Source organism: Typopeltis vanoorti, chromosome 4 (genome assembly GCF_054136105.1).
Source record: "Typopeltis vanoorti isolate ZY-2024b chromosome 4, IOZ_Tvanoo_1.0, whole genome shotgun sequence".
Taxonomy (NCBI): Eukaryota; Metazoa; Arthropoda; class Arachnida; order Uropygi; family Thelyphonidae; genus Typopeltis; species Typopeltis vanoorti.
Genome location: NC_143552.1, coordinates 10,607,376 through 10,627,183, shown reverse-complemented (window position 1 = coordinate 10,627,183; position 19,808 = coordinate 10,607,376). Strand labels below are relative to the sequence as shown.

The 19,808-nt window shown below is 36.1% G+C and overlaps 1 protein-coding gene across 1 annotated transcript in view; it reads left to right on the top strand.

Annotated features, from left to right (window-relative positions):
* Positions 1-9,355: 9,355 nt before the first annotated feature.
* Positions 9,356-19,808, top strand: part of LOC150107100 (Na(+)/citrate cotransporter-like) — a 135,108-nt gene continuing 124,655 nt past the window's right edge. Inside the window, exon 1 of the mRNA XM_090391613.1 lies at positions 9,356-9,627. Within this exon, the coding sequence (XP_090247739.1) occupies positions 9,511-9,627 (117 nt within the window). The 5' untranslated portion in view covers positions 9,356-9,510. The remainder of the gene's footprint in view (positions 9,628-19,808) is intronic.

Here is a 19,808-nt window from a genome sequence, read left to right as displayed (position 1 = left end):
CAGTGAATGAAGGCCTCTCTGGCTACAACCGGTGGATGACCAATATATAGTCTTGGAAATATTTCACGTTCTATATTCCTAGACGACACAGAAGAAACACAATTCGAGGTTTACTTCTTAGCTCCGCTTGGATGAAATTTTTTTTTTTTTTTTTTTTTCAGGCAGGCAAGGAAAGCTTTTCACCTGGAGATTATTAGTCCTCAGAATTTTACTCCCTCAGCTCATAGAAATCTATATATACAGGGTGTTCGGGATAAATTTGACAGTTTCGTAAGGAAAAAGAAAATCTTCTTTGTATCTATTAAATTTAATGAATTGACAAAAAAACATTACAGGCAGAGTTAATTACAATACTATCCACAAGATTTACTCAAAATAACCACCATTAGCATCGATCACAGCTTCAATTCTGCTTAGGAACCTCGAACAAGCTGATGCTACAGTCTCCCTGGGAAGGGCCGCAAAAACTGTTTTAATTTTATCCATTAACTGGGCTTTTGTATTACTGGAAGTGCGATTGGTGTCTTTTTCAACTGCGCCCCATACAAAATAATCCATGGGGTTAAGGTCTGGGGAGTTTGGAGGCCAAACATTTAGACTGGTGAAGTGGTAGAAATTTTCAGACAACCATTTTTGACTTTTCCCAGAGGTGTGGCAAGGGGCCGAATCCTGCTGCCATACATACGGCCTACCATTGCCTACCCTTGTTATCCAGGGCTTGACTACAGTTAGCAACTCCACGAACAAAGCCCGAATTCCAATGCCAGGGTTCTTCAACACCTGTTCCTGCAGATTTGCGAGGAATTCTGCTGTACGAACGCAATCAGATCGTCTGCTAGGGATCTTTCTTCTTGCTACATCCTCGTAGTCACCATTGCAAGTCTCTAGTTCATGCCTGATTGTTTTTACTGTATTCAGGGAGCATTGGGCAGCAGTCGTAATATCCTTATTTTGATGGCGGGCACGAATCATCATGATACAAGTTATTCTCTTCCATGATTCAGGTGGGTTCCAGCTATCCATCCTTTCTGACATCTTGTATATGAATGAAGAAGGGTCCAAACTTTTAAATGAAGAGAAGTGTGTGTTAATACATGTAACTTACGGAAAAATATAATTAATTATAAATATGTCAAATTTATCCCGAACACCCTGTATATATATATATATATATATATATATATATATATAGATTTCCCATTCTTTATATATATATATATATATATATATATATATATATAGGTAGTGCAGGACCAGGGCATCTCGTGGCAAAGGTGGAACAAGCTCCGATCACTAATCTTAATATTTACCCTTAATGCCAAAACACATCTCCAAGAAGGGGATGTATGATGTTTTGTATTAAAGGCAAGGGGCCACTACCCAGACCGGTTTCGACCTTTATTGAGGTCTCGTCAGTGGGAGCAAGACTAGAAATAGAAATACCAAGATTTAGTAATCTTAGTATTTCTATGTCGAAACCATACATCCCCTTCTTGGAGATGTGTTTTGGCATTAAGGGTAAATATTAAGATTAGTGATCGGAACTTGTTCCACCTTTGCCACGAGTTGCCCTGGTCCTGCACTACCTGTGGGATCAGTTAGACTTGCATCAATTGCAGGCGCAAACTTGACTTTTTAGTCTGTTTGCTTACTTGGGAAATGGAGTAAAACCAGGTTTAAAATTGCTTGGTATCTTTAACATATTTATACCCAAGGTAAAAATACTTTCTACATATATATATATATATATATATATATAAATCCTTTTTCCCAAGTAAGCAAACAGACAAGTATGTCAAGTTTGCGCCTGCACGTAGTGCAAGACTGAGGCAACTCTTGTAAGTAGTGCCACACCGAGGCAACTCTTACTGATCATTTTCCTTAGTATTTTCCCCTAATGCAAAGCATCATACATCCCTTATGCATTAAAGGCAGGGGCTACTACCCAGACCGGTTTCGCCGTTTATTGCGGTCTCGTCAGTGGGAGCCAGACCCAAAAATTGCCAAAGTTGAAATAATGCAGAGCTTATATGAATTTTACCTAAACAAGTTGCCATAAGGTGTTTGACACCTTGAGAAAAAGGATTAAAACCCAGCTGATAAAATTGCTTGGTATCTTTAATATACTATATACTCAAGGTAAAAAACTTTCTACATCTTACTCTCATCCTGAGATTTTTATTTAATGAGGTCAAAGCACCTCGTGGCAACTTGTTTAGGCAAATTTCATATAAGATCTGCATTACTTCAACTTTAGCATTTTTAGGTCTGGCTCCCACTGATGAGACCTCAATAAAGGTCGAAACCAGTCTGGGTAGTGGCCCTTGCCTTTAATGCATAGCATTATACATCTCCGAAAAGGGATGTGCTTTGCATTAGGGGAAAATACTAAGGAAAGTGATCAGTAAGAGTTGCCTCGGTGTGGCACTACTTACAAGAGTTGCCACAGTCTTGCACTACGTGCGGGCCCAAACTTGTCTTTCTTGTCAAGTCTGAGTTCAACAATCGGTGTATTTTCAACAGTAGAGTTTGGTTGCCAACAGATTTCCAGAAGTTTTTTTATGGCTAAAGGAGCTCTGTTTACTCCCTTTAAGGAAAAGGCACTACTACAGGATAAAAATTCACGTACTTCCATATTCTATTTATGCATTAGCTAAACAGAAGTAAAATATTTATTTCCTTGAATAAATTGAATTATGTACAAGACGGGCAGGAAAAATGAGAAGTCAACTTCTTTTTATCCTCGTAATCAAAGCGGCAGTCTATACCACACAAGTGAATTGCATAGCTGCTTAATGCTTGTAAACGAATCACGAAGACCAAAAACATTTTCTTATTGTTTTACTATCCCTAAGTTTTCAATAATTTTAAACAGGAGAATTTTAAAGAACGTCGCAGTTGGATCAGTGTGTTTTCATTGATAATACATAATAAGGGTATTAAAGATCCGTCATCTTTTCAGAGCCAAATAAAATAAAATTAAAAAGTGTCGAATTTTACCAGCTCGCATTTCACCAAATATTTTGTTTGTGACCAAACAACTTAGATTATTAGCCTTTGCTCGCATATTCCTGAATGACAACAATGTCAATTTCTTCCTAATATACCATCATTTTTAATGTGATTCTGCAATTGATTCCATCATTAAATCGCCTAATTTTACTCAGAACTCTCACATGAAGTGCTTTTCAACATCTACAGAGTCACGTGCCAAGGTTTTTAAAAAATGTTACGTGGCAGGTTCCACACACACACACACACACACACACACATATATATATATATATATATATATATATATATATATATATATGCAACCCTCATATATATATATATGCGGATGTGTGGGTATACTATACAGTATGTTAAAGAGATACCACGCAATTTTAAACTTGGTTTTGAACCTTTTTCCCAAGTAAGCAAATTAACAGGTAAGTCAAGATTGCACCTGGAGTATTTTCTTGTCTGAAGCAACTCGTGGTAAAGGTGGAGTAAGCTCTGATCACTTTCTCTTAGTATCTCCCCAAATGCAAAGCACATCTCTTTGCGGACATGTATGATGCTATGCATTAAGGGAAAGGCCACTATCCAGACCGGTTTCGACCTTTATTGAGGTTTCGTCAGTGGGAGCCAGACCCTTAGATGTCAAGGTTGAAGTAATGCAGAACTTATAAATTTCACCTATACAAGGTGCTTTGGCCATATTAAATAAAAATCTCAGGATCAGAGAAAGCTGCAGAAAGTTTTTACCTTGGGTATACTATACGTTAAAGATACCAAGCAATTTATAAACTTGGTTTTAATCCTTTTTCCCAAGTACGCAAATTGACAGGTATGTCAAGTTTGCGCCGGAAGTATTTTCAGATCTGAGGCAACTCGTGGTAAAGGTGGAGTAAGCTCATGACGATGAAAATATAAAGATGTCCCGCTTAATTTATTAAACCTTAAGTTCCATTATTTTAGAACAATTAATTAATTAACAATTTAAAAAAAAACGTATCCTAAATAAGACCACTATGGGCGATTAAACTTTAATAAAAGTTGTTACATGTCCACTTTGATGCTTGTCATTGAAAGCCGAAGTAATTGCTCAAGATTAGTCGCTCAAAAGTAGACGCATTCTAACTGTTCCTCTGTTTTGACTTTACGTATTTCGTATCAGACAATGTCCTCTCCCCTCCAAAGATTGAACTAATTTTTAATCTCAAAAATCTGATGTTTGAGTATTTCTCAGTAGAAAAAAGTTTAGATAAGTCTGCTCCAGTTTCTGATAATAATAAGGCCACCTGCTGTTTTCAAAATCATGGCTCCAGCCAGACGGCACCCACAATAAGCCCTTTATTGAACTCCGAAAGTTCCTTTGTTTTCCATTCTGATCAGCACTATGTCAATGTCAACATTCAATAGATTTCTGAACAGATGTATATAAGCGTGTCGAGCTGAAGAAGAAATACTTTATAGTTTCACTAAGTATTATCATTTCATTAAAAAGCTTCCAATATTTGAAGCCAGTCAAACTATTCTTTTCTAGATTTTATTTTAACGACTTCAGCTTGTTAAGAAAACCACCTATATGACTATCGAGATATGCGGTTTTTCTTGAAGAGCAATATTTAACGCATTCAAATGCTGCGTAAGTTTTAAAAGCGGTATACCGTGAGTAGACATATCGATACAAAAGTAATAACGAAAAAAAACTCACGTACAAAGATTATTTAATAGTATAATTTTCGCCTGTGACAATGAGGCAGATTTTCGCCTGTGAAGATGCCTGTGACACCTTCGTGTGTCACAGGCATCTTCAAACAGGAAGATCTGCCTCTATTCAGCTAGAAGGACACCAATCTTATATTGACTACTTTAAACCTGAAAAGTCTGGACTTGCAGAACATGCCATCTTCACTAGACATAAAGTTCATTGGAGAAAGACAAGAGTTCTTCACAAAAGTCAGTTCCTTATGGAACGCCTTTATAAAGAAACATGTGAAACTCTACTTCATTCTCCTAACTTAAACAGATCCGACAGCTTACGTCTATCCCCTTTATGTCAGCTAATCTTTCCTAACTTTTTATGGTATTGATTTTTTTTGTTGTTAAGAAATTTTATTGACCTTTTTAGTTATTTTACACCAGCTACTTAGGTGGCGCTTTTTGGAATTGTCAGTTATTGTTTAATTTGAGCTTAATGTACTGAAGATGCCTGTGACACACAGGCGAAAATTATACTATTAAATAATCTTTGCACGTGAGTTTTTTTCCGTTATTAATTTTGTATCGAAATGCTGCTTAATATCAGTTAAGAAAGCTAATGAGCTAAGCAAAGCGACATCACTGAGACATTTAGTCAGCTTAATATCTTTTTTATTTTATTTCTTCCAATAAAAAGAGATAAAGTTCTTTCCGAGTTCTCACTAAGTATTTTTTCCAGCTCATCCAACGGATTTCATTGTGCAGAAGCAAATAAAGTCGCATATCCGCCGTCAAATTCATCGAAAAATGTTTTGAATTTTCAATGTGTAAGATCACTGTTTCTCCTCTAATTAAATTCGTTATTTAATTAGAGTTGTAGCAAAGATCAGCATAATGCTTGTTGACGTACGTAAAGTAATATTTGAGGTTCGATTCTGGAGTTTAGATAAGTCTAGCTTTAAGCACATTTAGATAAGTCTAGCTTTAAGCACATTAGCAACTCCAATATTTTCTCGTGTCATGCCATATGTACAGAGTTGCAATCAAGCAGTCAGTAACAAGAAACACACATACCAACTGCTGAATTACACACTTGTATGTAATACCGTGTTTGGTTCGAATTACAGCACATATGCGATTTTTCATAGATTTCACAAGGTGTTGGATTGCAACTACGTCAACAACATACCAGGCGTTCAGCAGACAGGTCCTTTAACTGGCTCAGATTTGACCGAAGAGAGCTTTGCTTCCGGATCTGTTTGACCTGGAAAGATGGTGGAAGTCGCTGGCATGCTCGTTGAACCACTGTTGAAAAATTCTTGCGCGATGGGGAGTAGCATTGTCGTCCGTGAAAAACCCGTCACCAGCTACAGAAGACAAAAAACGAACATTGCAAGATGGACTTGATCGGCAACAATGTCCACGTATTCCTTGGATGACATCCAACCTTACAGCAATATCAGGGCATCCGTTCCGTACCAACAGAACATGCACCAAACTATGACACCACCCCTAGACCTCTCAGTTGTGTTTAAAAGGCGAGTTGAGTTCATTGTCTGACGGTAGACAGAGAGTTTGCTTCCGCCGAACTCTCTGCCTACCCTCAGTATAGAACAAGGTATACTGTGACTCGTTGGACCGCATGACTTTTTTCCAGTGTCCAGTCACGGTGAGCCTGACACTACTGTAGACAAACTTTCCGTTTCTTCGCAGAAATCTGTTCCTAATACCGATCTTCTTTGATTCCCTTTGCATACTTCGGTGAATATGGGTCGGGAACAGACTTCATTAAATGCTTCAGTCAATTTCCACACAGTAAGTTCGTTTGTCCTTACAAGACTTCTCAGAAGACGGCGATCTCATTCCAGACAGAATGTCTTAGGCTAGACTTAGGTCTCTTAGCAAGCAATCTAGGTTATTTTCTCGAAATATCCAAGAAATAAACCAGTCTTTTAAGACACTAGTCAGCTCTGCTATTTTCACAATCGTGGTTCCAACCAGACGGGCACCCCACAATAATCCCTTTATCGAACCGCGAAACTTGTTTTTCTCATTGCGATCAACACTATTGACGATTACTGACCAGCAGCATTCTTAAATAGTTACCTCCACCATACTAGAGAACACGTCATGAAGCACGTGACCAAGGTTTTTTGTATATACACGACGTAAGTGACGTTTACGTACATTTGCATAAATGTCTCTATTTCAGCGGCCGGTATGTGCGGCTGAAAGTGCACATAATAATTTTGTAATGAAGTAAATATTAATAACATTTATTTAAAAAAAGGAATATTGTAGGCCCACAATTACACACCTTTGCTTGATACGACTCAGGTATCGCAGAATGACGATGATGATGCTTAGCCTCTTTTCTACCCACTACAGGGTGAAGGCTTCTCCCATTGCGAGAGGCTGGAGGGTTGGGTGTACTTCTCCCATGGTGACCCAGTCCATCTTGGTAGAGTGTATTTGTATTTGGATGAATGAATGTATGAAGATGGAAGACAATGAAAAACATCCATGCAAAGACGGGATTCAAACCCGCAGTCTCTTGGCTGAAGAGCGGATACGCTAATCGCTCGGCCAACCAGGCCGGTCATCGCAGAATGTTCTACTAGAAATGATAAAAATAGGGAAGAAAATTCAAATCGTCATTGAAAAAAGGTCGTTAATATAGAGGAAGAAGAAGAGTATATGTGAAATTACTGAACCCTGTGGTATTCTTGCTTTCGTAGAGAAATCCGAATGGAGAGGAACTATCCACCATGATGACATGCCAGTTAACTACCAGAGAGGAAACTAGTGACCCAACTGCATTGCAATGCAACGAAGGCGGCAGTCTATTACATTGTTGCTTAGTAAGGAAGTCTATTCCAAATACGATCAGATGCTCAGGAAATGCCAAGAGTGATCGCACGAGCTTCTTCAATTTTTGTGCTACCTGTGTCCACAAATGAGTTACGCCGGTTAGGATATCTGTAGTGAAACAAGAATGGAGCAATCTGTTTTGATGATCATTAATTAATTTTAGAAAGTATTTTAGAAAGTAACATTAATTAATTGGCAGACCTTCAGGTAGTCGTAGAAGTTTGCTGTTGATTATGGGCTGCTATAGGCTTGATTCCATTCTTTTGGTTAGATTCTAGACTAATGCGATAGCTTGAATAGGCGATATAGGGCGGATGCTAATTCTGAAGCACACATACCTTTCTTCTGCGTACGCCGTCTTCTGAGTACCTTTAAAGGGAACGTACATTCCGTGCCAGTTGACTGATTGACATTCAAACTAATGAGGAGTTTTATATTGGCTTTCTCCAGAAAGTAATCAGAAAACTCAGAGAGGGTATATAGTGGGATATTTGGTATAGTGTGAGATGAGTTTCCTTGGTCATCGCTATAAGAGTCGGAGGAGAAGACCGATGGCTTACCTCTGGATGATGTAACCATGGTGACATTGAATTTGAGGGAGAGCAGAGAAGAGCAGACTTTTAATCCAATTACCACACAGCTAACTTTAGCGAAGGGCCAAGAGGCTTGATCACCATATGAACAGATTGACTTGAGTTATTTGAAATATAATGAATTTCCATCCTTGAGTGAGGGTGATGATCCTCATTCTGGTGAGTAATATTTTAGTTATTCTGTCAGATGTAGCAAGTGTTTGGATTAGGAGAGCGGATATCGCAGTCAGAATCATTTCAACAATTCCTATTGTTTTGCTGTTGAAGTGTTAAAGCATGCGGTGCCGATATTAAACGTTAAACAGCTAATACCATCTCTGTCGAAGAAAAGAAAATGAGAACAAGTGTATTGTCGGAGTTACAACACGAAACCTGACATCTGCTGTATATTTGGAGGGAGAGTTGCTTCCAGGGTGCTGAGAGAATGATAAGAATTATTTAGTATTCAAGTTGGTAAATCGGCAATTTGTGTTAGATCATTCACTGAAATATTCACTAGTAGTGAATATTTCAGCGTTTCTTCCGACTCGATCTGTGATATTAGAGAAGGCCAACAGCTTGAATTTTAAGCAGTGAAGTTTCCGAGGAAGACGATCTTACTTAATTATATGACTAGAGCTAATGTTACTATTATACGTGGAAGTGTATTTATAAGTGCAACGCACTGACAATTTCGAAATGTAAATCAAAATATTCTCCATATCCACTCGTGGAATACAGAAAATGAAACTCACTTGGTAAAACCATAATAGTATTTCAAATAACAAGCATTATTAAAGAGAGAAGAACGAGCATTATTGAAGCTATATGTAAAACAGGAAAAAATGGGAAGAGTGTTGATAAAATAGAAGAGGCAATGCCGACTGGGTTGTTTGATGTCACGAAAGGGAACGACTCGTAAATAAGAGGTACTCGGATAGTAGCAATGATGTAACGGATATTTACTGCCCATTCTTCATAGTGACAGTATACGTGCAGCTAGCGAGCTCGTTCATTAAGTGCAGTGATTTGCACATGTGGGAGATGCCACTGCATCGTCATAAATATCCATAAAGTAACCTTTCAACTGTACCCAGCAAAGTGTGTTGAACAATGCTATAAAATGTCTCCTGATTACTAGGCACCCACGAAAGCATCGTATATCACTCGTCCCCCCTTGCTTGCTCTAAGGTTTCTTACTTTGAATTTGGAATTTCTTGTTTCTTTCGCTCTTTGCTACATGGCAAAGAAGAGGTTTCTTTTTGTTCTCCGATGAAATATATACACTGGTGTTAAAAGGTTTCTGTTACAGGATATTACCTTCCGCTACATCTTCCTGTCAGTGTTAGTGTGTGTGACATTTCCTGTTAGTGTGCAAATGGACGCAATGAATGTAAAACGCCTGGTCAATTTCTTCCGCTATCAGTGGAGAACTGTCTGTGGTATCCTAGCTCCTTTTCTTTTGATTCCTCTGCCTATTGTGATCAATACACTGGTAAGCCCTTACTATTGTTTTGTTCTATTGGAAGAAGAGAAAGAGAGAAAGAAAGTTTTATTGAAGATTGCAGAGATGAATATAAATTTTTGTCATTATGTAGCGTGAAATACTTCATGATAACGGTATTTAAGTCATTAATTAATCATGAAGATCAGCTAAAAGTACTATCTTCAACAAAACAATGTTTGGATTACTTAATTTTTAATTAATTTATCAATATTAAATTTATAATTAGTTTAACTGACTTTGCAATCGTCTGGAGAATAGGCAAAGAAAACAGAACCGCGTTACTGATTTTTTTAAATTTTTTTTTTTTAAATTTCAATAGTTGTGAAATTTGAGACTACCAGAGCGAAAACTGGAAACTCCTCTACAAAGACAGTCGGTAAATAGCCGTTTATTTAAGGATTTCCACAAACTCCCCCCACCACCACCACCACCTTCTTCCTCACTCTACTGGATGAAACTTGGGTTTTAATCTCAAAACTAAGGGAAAAAATAGAAAGCAGGACTTACACAGTATTCACTGTAATATAATTAGGATGAGGTAAATGAGATGCCAGCAGTTGTTTGCCGTTTTCTTCTGTTAATTTCACTTATGTACGCCAGTCAGATATCTTGCTGATCTTCCAGGGATACCAAAGGTAGAGACCGGCTGCCCCCGATTTCCAAAAAGAAAGTATTAAAATAATAATAATAATAAATCTATATTATTATTATTATTTGACATCTGCAGGGAGTCCAAAGACTCATCGAGGGAGAGTGTGCCAACAGCATCGAACGATTTTACCCTTCCAACTACTAACCGCGCTCAAACTTGCTTAACGTTTTGCGTGAGCCTAGCAGAGGCTCTACCAATCGACCAATCATTGCTATATATATAATTCATTTATTTATTTTATATTTATGTTTACATTTATTATATATATTTATAAATACATATATATAATAAATAAAACATATAGTAAAAACAAGTAGATAATTAGTAATCAAATAAAAGAATATTGAATTATTGTTCGGCATTCTTCTACGAAACAGTAACAAGTCATCAAACATCAACTGAATGCTGCTGCTGTAAAGACGGCACGTTCCATTGGACATTCGTATGTCCCTTTTTGTCGGTAGCCTGATATGCCTTTAGTCAAAGGCTGCTATTGAGTTTGTGCAAAACGCTACCACATCATGAATGTAGCCAATTCATAAGAAATTCCTATGCCTAATATAACCTTACGATGTGTATATGAATATCGTAATTAAAGAAAAATCTCTTAAAAATAGAAGTGGCGTGCAATGTTTTGATAATAAAACATTCGGTTTGAATCGGATTGGAAACACCACATCCATATTTTTGCCTGAAATTAATATTTTTTGATGCAGCGCATCATGGATGGCCAAATGGTGACCATGGATAGAGTCCAACTAGCCGCGAAGTCAATCAGCCTGCGCAAGCATCATCACATTTTGTATAATTAATCATTTTTTACAGTGTCCATGTGTGTTTTTATTATTCAAAAATTATGGTTATTGTTGGTGATTGATTTATGTGCATTATAGGATAAAACCATATCTCAATATTTATTTGTTTCAACATTTAAATTTTAACAAAAATATACAGAAATAAACAAAAATACATTTTTCTAATAAAGTTTCTTCTTCTTCTACTATATTACTACTACTAATAGTAATAATAAATTTTTTTTTATTGATTTCTGAAATATTTACACGTATACAATAACCATCTTGAGTAACATTCGAACTTACTTATAATTTTTAAGAAATTCAGCACTAAGTGCCGAATTTCGTAAAAATGTGTGTGTGTGTGTGTGTGTGTGTGTGTGTGTGTGTGTGTGTGTGTGTGTGTGTGTGTGTGTGTGTGTGTGTGTGTGTGTGTGTGTGTGTGAGTGAGAGAGAGAGAGAGAGAGAGAGAGATGTGGTTTATTTTCTACATTGGATTTCAATTAAATTTTTCAAATCAACATTGTTGATATTAAATAATGAATAATCTTCATTGTTGATATTCTTCTAATATCATAGAGAATTTTTTTGTATATGAATAACTAATATGCTAATAATAATAATAATAATAATAATAATAATAATAATAATAATTTTTGACAATGACAAGAATGATTATTATTATTCAGTGCAAAATGTAGAGTACTTAATTCTTTATAAATATAATTATACAACTAACAAAACACTAATTAAATATTTATCAATCGTGTATAGTGAATGTGCTAACTATACAATGCAGTGATACAACTCACATTTCAATATTAATAATAATGATGGATTGATTTTATATTAATATACATAATTTTTCAGCATTTTGTGTTTTTTTTAGTATTTTTTTACAGATTCTGTGTTTAATACAGATGTGCTACTTCTCTACAAAAATTCAGCATACAAGTTACTGAGTACATTTTTTAATATACTTGTTTGTTTGTTTGAGTGGCATTTCTGCTTTCTTCCTTGAAGCTTCTGCAGAGCTTATCTGAGAAAGATAAGAGACGGCGGGGGTTTCGTGGTTTTGCTTCAATATCCGTCGCGAGTCAGGTGTAGATTTCACTGTTTATATGTGTGTGCTTGGAAACTTTATATATACAGTGGAACCTCAGTTATCGAACGACTCTCATCTCGAACATAATTTCCGAACGAAAAACGCACCGGTTTCCGAAGAGAATCTCGGTTCCCGAACAGGCAAATCGGCAACAACGTGCTCCGCGGACAGAGATTACGGCGGGAGAGCGTCAGTTACGCCGTAGTTACTCAGTGCAGACACCTGCTGGAATTTCTGGAGAATTAATTAATTTAAAACACCTATTGTATATTATTATTTATATTATTATTATTAATAATATAAGGTGCCTCCATGGAGTCAAAAGACTCATCGCGGGAGACCCAACATTGCTTACTAACCATTATTCACACAATACCTGTCATACTTCCCCTTAAACTCATTCGCATTCTTGAATTTGCAGTGGCTTTTCTTGATTTTCTTTGTGTTTTATGGGTTTTTTTTTTTTTATAAATTGTTATTCAATAAGCCACCACGGGGCCGAGATAGTGATAGCAGTAAAGCGAAAAGAAAAGTTGTTAGAATCAAGATAGAGGTGAAAAAAGAAATCATATCCAAATATGAAAATGGCGTTCGTCTCGGATCTTGCTATGCAGTTCGGTGTGGCGAGATCAACGATCTGTACAATACTCAAAAATAAAGAGGCGATCAATTTTCGTCTATATTTTATCAATTTATTGTGTTTATTCTTTTTTGTGTAAGATTCTATGCATTTTCATTGTTTTTGTATACGATTTTATGCATGAAGTACTGTTATAAAGGTTTAAATAAGCAATCATCTGGGATTCAAGAACGGATTAATCCATTTTCCATTAATTCTTAAGAGAAAATGGTTTCAGTTTTCAAACAAATCGGTTTCCGAACAGCCTTTAGGAACGAATTATGTTCGACAACCGAGGTTCCACTGTATATATATATATATATATATATATATATATATATATATATATATATATATATATATATATATATATATAATATATGATATATATATACACCTTTTCCGGTTGCGTGTACAGATGGTACACGCGACCATGGACTACCACTGCTTGAGCACGGTTTAACTTTTCTGCAAGGAGGGGGGGGGGATTGGATTTGAATATGGCGTGTCTGTGTCCTTGTAATGGTGTTTGAGAGGGTGTGTGTGCGTGCGTGCGTGCAGGGCGAGCCTAAGAGTATCTGATGCCCCTAGGCAAAGAACATTTTGGTGCCACTATACATTGTCTCTCTATATATATTTTGTCATACTCACACAAGCACACATACACATGTAGATATTTATAAAAATAATATCATTATGAACATTAAAATTTATTAATCAAAACCAATACATTTGTATACATATATGATTACTCCTAATATCTGTATAGCAAGAAAATTATTATATCTTAAATACAAAATTATGAAAAATTAATCTTTCGGAGGGCTCCTAATGATAAAATCGGCCCTGTGTGTGTGTGTGTGTGTGTGTGTGTGTGTGTGTGTGTGTGTGTGTGTGTGTGTGTGTGTGTGTGTGTGTGTGTGTGTGTGTGAGAGAGAGAGAGAGAGAGAGAGAGAGAGAGAGAGAGAGAGAGAGAGAGAGTAATTTCCCTCTAATTTTCGGTTTTGTTATGATATTTATATAGCGCCTGTTTCAGCTCTGTGTAGGTCCGTAGGTTTCAATCGACGAATGGCAGTTTGTTTATCATGTCAGGTATGTAGAAGTTTCGGGTGGCTTTTCCGTAGTGATTATTATACTTATAAGTTATGTAGTTTGTTGACTGTGGTCTTGTTATCTGATATGTTGTTCTGGTTACTCTATAGGTTGGGCTGTAGTAATGTTTCAGCATGACTGTGTAGTGGCATAAGTGTTTCATCTTAAATATTTTGTGTTCTGTCCTTGCTGCCCGTATAAGTGCGGGCTGTTCCAAGAATATCAGTTTTACCATTTTATTCTGCAACGTTTGTAATCTGTTAAGTTTGTAGTCTGCACAGAAGGCGTATGTTGTAACTGAGTATCTATGTTTTCGTATAATGCTTTATATATTAGTATTTGTGTGTGTGTGTGTGTGTGTGTGTGTGTGTGTGTGTGTGTGTGTGTGTGTGTGTGTGTGTGTGTGTGTGTGTGTGTGTGTGTGTGTGTGTGTGTGTGTGTGTGTGTGTGTGTGTGTGTGTGTGAGAGAGAGAGAGAGCAATGTCTTTTAATCGACATATTTTGCTTGCTGTTATCCTGAGTTTGTTGTGTTTGTATGGCTATTCCAACTTTGATCAGCATCGAAGTGAAATCCGAGATAGCGTGTTATTTTCTCCTGTGTGATGGTTGTGGTTTTAGGATCAGCGCTTGGGTATAGAGGGATGGATGTTGGAGAGCAAGATATTCAATTTCTATGGGTAGGGTCTAGGGGTTTTTGAATATCATTAGCTTTTTTTTCTCAGAGTTTATATATATGCCATTTTCAGTTTGCCAGTTAGTGTGTTGATTGATGTTGTGTTACATATTTGTGTAAGCGATACTTGTGAATGGATAATATAGCAGTGTCGTCTGCGTATCAGAAAATTTTACTTTTTTAGGGGAAGATGGCTAATATCGTGCATGTATATTTTGAACAGAATGGAAGATATTAATTATAATAATATTAAATGTTAGATATCTACCTGGATACTGAATGAACTAGGAGGGGCTGGCAATTTGGGATTATCCGACCAAATTATATTCTTATTGGCTTAAACCACAAACAAAATGATGGTACAACATGACAGAATTTTATGCCGACTGGGGCGTCGCCCAGTTAAGCAAGGTCCCCTTTGATTTCATCAGAGAACCAGGGCGAATAGCGAAAAGTCACCTACCGAAACATACCTATCCTGAAACACACCTCAACTCAATATCACCAGAGTTCAAGATCGGTACTATTAACATAAGAAGCCTGAATGGCAACGAAATCGAGCTAGCTGATGAATTAGATAAGTACAAGATCGACATAATAGGGGTGACTGAAACAAAAAAGACCAAAACTGGAGATCTTTCTGAGCAATAAATACAAAATGTTATATTCAGGCAATGGCAATCAAGGAAAAGAAGGAGTAGCCATAGTATTCAACACAAAATACGAGGCTAATCTTCTTGAATGGCACTCAGTCTCAAGTAGAGTGATGTGGAGAAATATCAGAATGTGAATCTGGACAATGAGACTTATTTGTGCCTATTGTCCCACAGAAGGTTCTACTAAGGAAGACGTGGAGAATTTTTTGAGGCCTTTAGAGAATGCAACTGACACAATGAAAAAAGAAAAGTTGGTCTTTGTTGGAGATCTGAATAGCAGAGTAGGAAATGATTGTCAGACATACAAAAGTATTTTGAGAAAATTTGGAGAAAAGAGCAAAGGTAATAATAATGGCAAATATCTGTTGGATTTCTGTTCAGGAAATGGACTGATTATTACTAATACCATGTTCCAACATAAAAATGTGCACAAATTCACATGGAGAGAAGAGGCAAGAAATAAGAAAAGTCTCAGTGCCTATGTTATTGTTGATAGTGATGTTTTCTCCCTGGTAGAGTGTACAGAGGATTTGAAACTGGAAGTGATCACCATTTAGTCTTGAGCAGGATAAAAATGAAATTCATATTGAAAAGAAGAAAGAATAACATGTAAGAAAGTTTTAAAGCGAATAAAAGTTGAGCAGCTCTCAGATGTGAAATGTAGAATAAATCACACAAACAATATTTAAGAAAAGATGAAAGAGTTTAAGAACAGGAACCAAACCTTGGAAATTCCGTGGCAAGCTCTGAAGAAAACATAGATTCATTCATCCAGAGAGGCATGTGGTGAGGTTGTCTGCAAGGATACAAAAATCAGAACTCCATGGTGGACACAGGAAATTAAAGAGGCAGTGAAGGAAAAGAAGAAAGCATATCAAACGTTCGTGGCAAATAAGTCAGCTTGTTCATTTAGAGAATACAAAAACAAATATAAGAAAGCTAAATGTTTCCATCACTGTAAAATTAGTGATGGAAACATTTAAATAAAAGTCATGGGAAATCTTTGGTAAGAATATAGAAAATAAATATCAAGAAGGTTGCTAGATATTCTGAATTGTTGTAAAATCTCAGAAATGGAGGAACAGTGGTGTAAAAAGAATTACAGATGATAAAGGTGACATGAAAACCGGAGAAAAATGATATCCTTGATGTTTGGAGTAATTACTTCGAAAAATTGGTAAAGGAAACAATCAGTGATAGCACTGATTTGTCAGCAGTGATTCCTGCCTCTGTCTAGGCCTTCTGAACAATAAGTTCAGAAGGCCTGGACAGAGAGACAAATTCCAGATGATTGGAGTAGAGCTCTCATAGTACACATATAAGAAAAAGGGAAATAAAACTGCATGTGAGAATTACAGAGGTATTTCTCTACTCAGTGTTCCTGGTAAGATTTATGCTAATATACTTGAGAAACAGTTGAGAAGGATTGTGGAGGAGAAGCTTGATGAAGAACAAGCAGGATTCAGGCGAAATAGATGCTGTCAGGATCAAATTTTCACTTTACGGTAAATAGTTGAGAAAGCATGGGAATATAACAAAGATCTGTATTTGTCGTTCGTGAGTTTCGTGTCTTCAAAGATCGTAAGTTTTGTCGATCTGGAAAATGCATAAAACAAGGTGTCAAGAGAAAGTTATTCAAAATACTATATTTGTATGGTGTCAATGGGGCATTATATCAAGCAATACCTGTCTTTATTTGAGTTGTAAGTCAGCAGTTAGAATTGAAGGAAGTACATTAGGATGGTTTAATGTTAAATCTAAGGTCAGACAAGGATGTACATTATCCCCTCTGTTATTTATTATCTAATGGATCACATTATGAAGAAAAGTGGCATTAAACCTGATATCAAAATTTTTCAGTTCTTTACTGTATGCAGGTGATGTTATATTTTTAAATAAATTCAGTACAATTCTGCAACATTCCCTGAATAAACTGAATAACTTTTGTAATAAATATGGTATGAAAATCAGCAACGGCAGGACAAAGACAATGAAAACAGGCACAAACATTGATAATATCAAATGCATTGAATGGAGAACCTATAGATCAAATAAAACCTTTCAGGTATTTAGGCACAAAATTTAGTGAAGATGGTAAGTTAAATATGGAAATAGACAAAAGAATCAGCAACGCTGGTTTCTTATTCCATATATATTTATTCAGCTGATCTCCTTGTCAAATGAATAAATGTATGTGGAATAAGAGAGGAATTAGTCCAAACACTAAATTAGCTGTATACAACACAGTGTTCAAGCCAGGTTTAATTAATGGATCTGAGAGCTGCGTTAGAAATAAGACACTTGAACAAAGACTAGAGACTGCAGTTATGAGAGTGCTGAGAAAGATTAGGGGCAGGAACAGATGGCACACCAAACTTAACCAAAGTAACAAACGTTAATAAAATGAAAAAGAAAGAAGTTTAGTTAATCGTTAATCCCACTGGCTTCAGAAAAGCTAACGCTAGCTTCAAGTCAGTGGATTACTCCGCCTCATCGCCCTTTTATTGGGAATAGTAGCATCCAACTCATTTTCATAAATATACCATTTCCGTTCCTTACATCACATTACCCTATTACGCATGTAATGTAATCTAAAATTATTATTATTGAAGCGAAGTGGAGGGAACCATATTCATTAATACTCGTATATCATTTCTATTTCTATGCTTTACGTAAGATACATACGCATACTTAATAATTAATTAATTAATTAATAATGTTCTTAGTCTTTTATAAACCTAATTTTAAATAAATAAACCAAAAACGAAGTATTTATTGCATACAACATAATTAATTTAATACTAATATTAAAATTATTAAATGTAATGTAATAATGTTATTAGGTAAAATATGACTCTTACTATATAAGTGCAATAATGTAATGATCTTATTATATAATATATCAATATTACTATGCATAATGTAATAATATTACTTGTAATATATGAAAATACAATGTAATAAAACATTAATATTACTAAAAATGTTTGAAAATAATGACTTTATTTTGTACTGTATGGTTGTACGAAATAGTAGGAAATATAATATTTTAATTGCAAATATAAATACGAGGGTGGTCTGAAAAGTTCTTGACCTCCACCATAGATGGCAACACTATCGGGAAAATTTTTTTTTTCTAAGTTGGTACATGTCTCATAAGCATCCATGTGAAATTACAAGTCATTCTATCAAGTAGTTTGTTTTATACAGCTGTCTGAAGCAAAAGTGTTGTCTGTATCCCTTGAAATGGATAAAATTGAATATCTGCAGTTATAAAATTATTTGTAAAAGAACAAGAATAAAACTGATTTTGTGCGTCGATTTATTACTATGGATGAGACTTGGATTCACCATTACACACCACAATCCAAAACAGAGCAGTCAAAACAGTGGACAGAAGCCGGTTGTTCGGCGTCAATGAAGACACGGTCATGGCTTCGGTGTTTTGGGATGCTAAAAGCATTTTGTTTATTTATTATCTTGAAAAGGGTAAAACAATAACCGGGGAATATTATTCCGATCTTTTAACCAGACTAGATGAAAACATTCGAGAAAAGATAAAGTTTGCAGGAGAAAAAATCATCTTTCATCAGGGCATGCACCTGCCCACAAACGTGTTTTAGCCATGGGAAAATTAAGGGATGTGCACTATGAATTGTTGGAACATCCACCCTATCCCCAGATTTGGCTCCCTCTGACTTCTATCCCTTCCCAAAACTAAAACTCTTCCTCGCTGGTTAGCGTTTTTCTTCGAATCAAGAGGCGATTGCAGCTGTAGAGGGGTATTTTGCAGATCTTACTGAGAACCACTAAAGGGATGGGATCGTGCAGTGCAACTCTCCACATTTCAAAAAATTTCAAATCATACCCAAAAATACAATATGGCTTTCAAAAGAATAAAGCAACACTTCTGGAAGATTTCACAGACCTAATAAAGGCTGCATTGGATAAAAGCAGAATAACATTAGTGGTATTCATTGATCTAATAAAAGCATTTGACACACAAAACCTTATTAACGAAACTAATGCATATCGTAATCGGCGATCGCCTACTCTAATGGTTTAAAGCATACATGAAAAACAGGAAGCACATCACACATACAGGATTAGCATACAGCAAAGAGGTACCAGTAACCTGTGGAGTACCGCAAGGAGCTGTCCTATCTCCCATTCTATTTAACATATACACTCACGACATGAGCCATCTTCCCCTAAAAAGTAAAATCTTCCAGTACGCAGACGACACGGCCATACTATCCATTCACAACAATGCAAATATTGCTTACACAAACATGCAACACGGCATCAATCAAATCAGTAAATGGTTAACCGAAAACGGCATATATATATATATAAACCCTGGAAAAACAAAGCTAATGATATTAAAAAAAAAAAACCAAACCCTGCCCATAGAAACTAAATACTTCACTATCAGACATTCACTCTCCTATACACAAAGCTCTGAACCTAAAACCACAATCATCACACAGGTGAAAACAACACGCTGTATCGGACTTCACTTCGATGCTGATCAAAGTTGGAATAGCCATATAAAATACTTACGCACCAAGCTTAGGA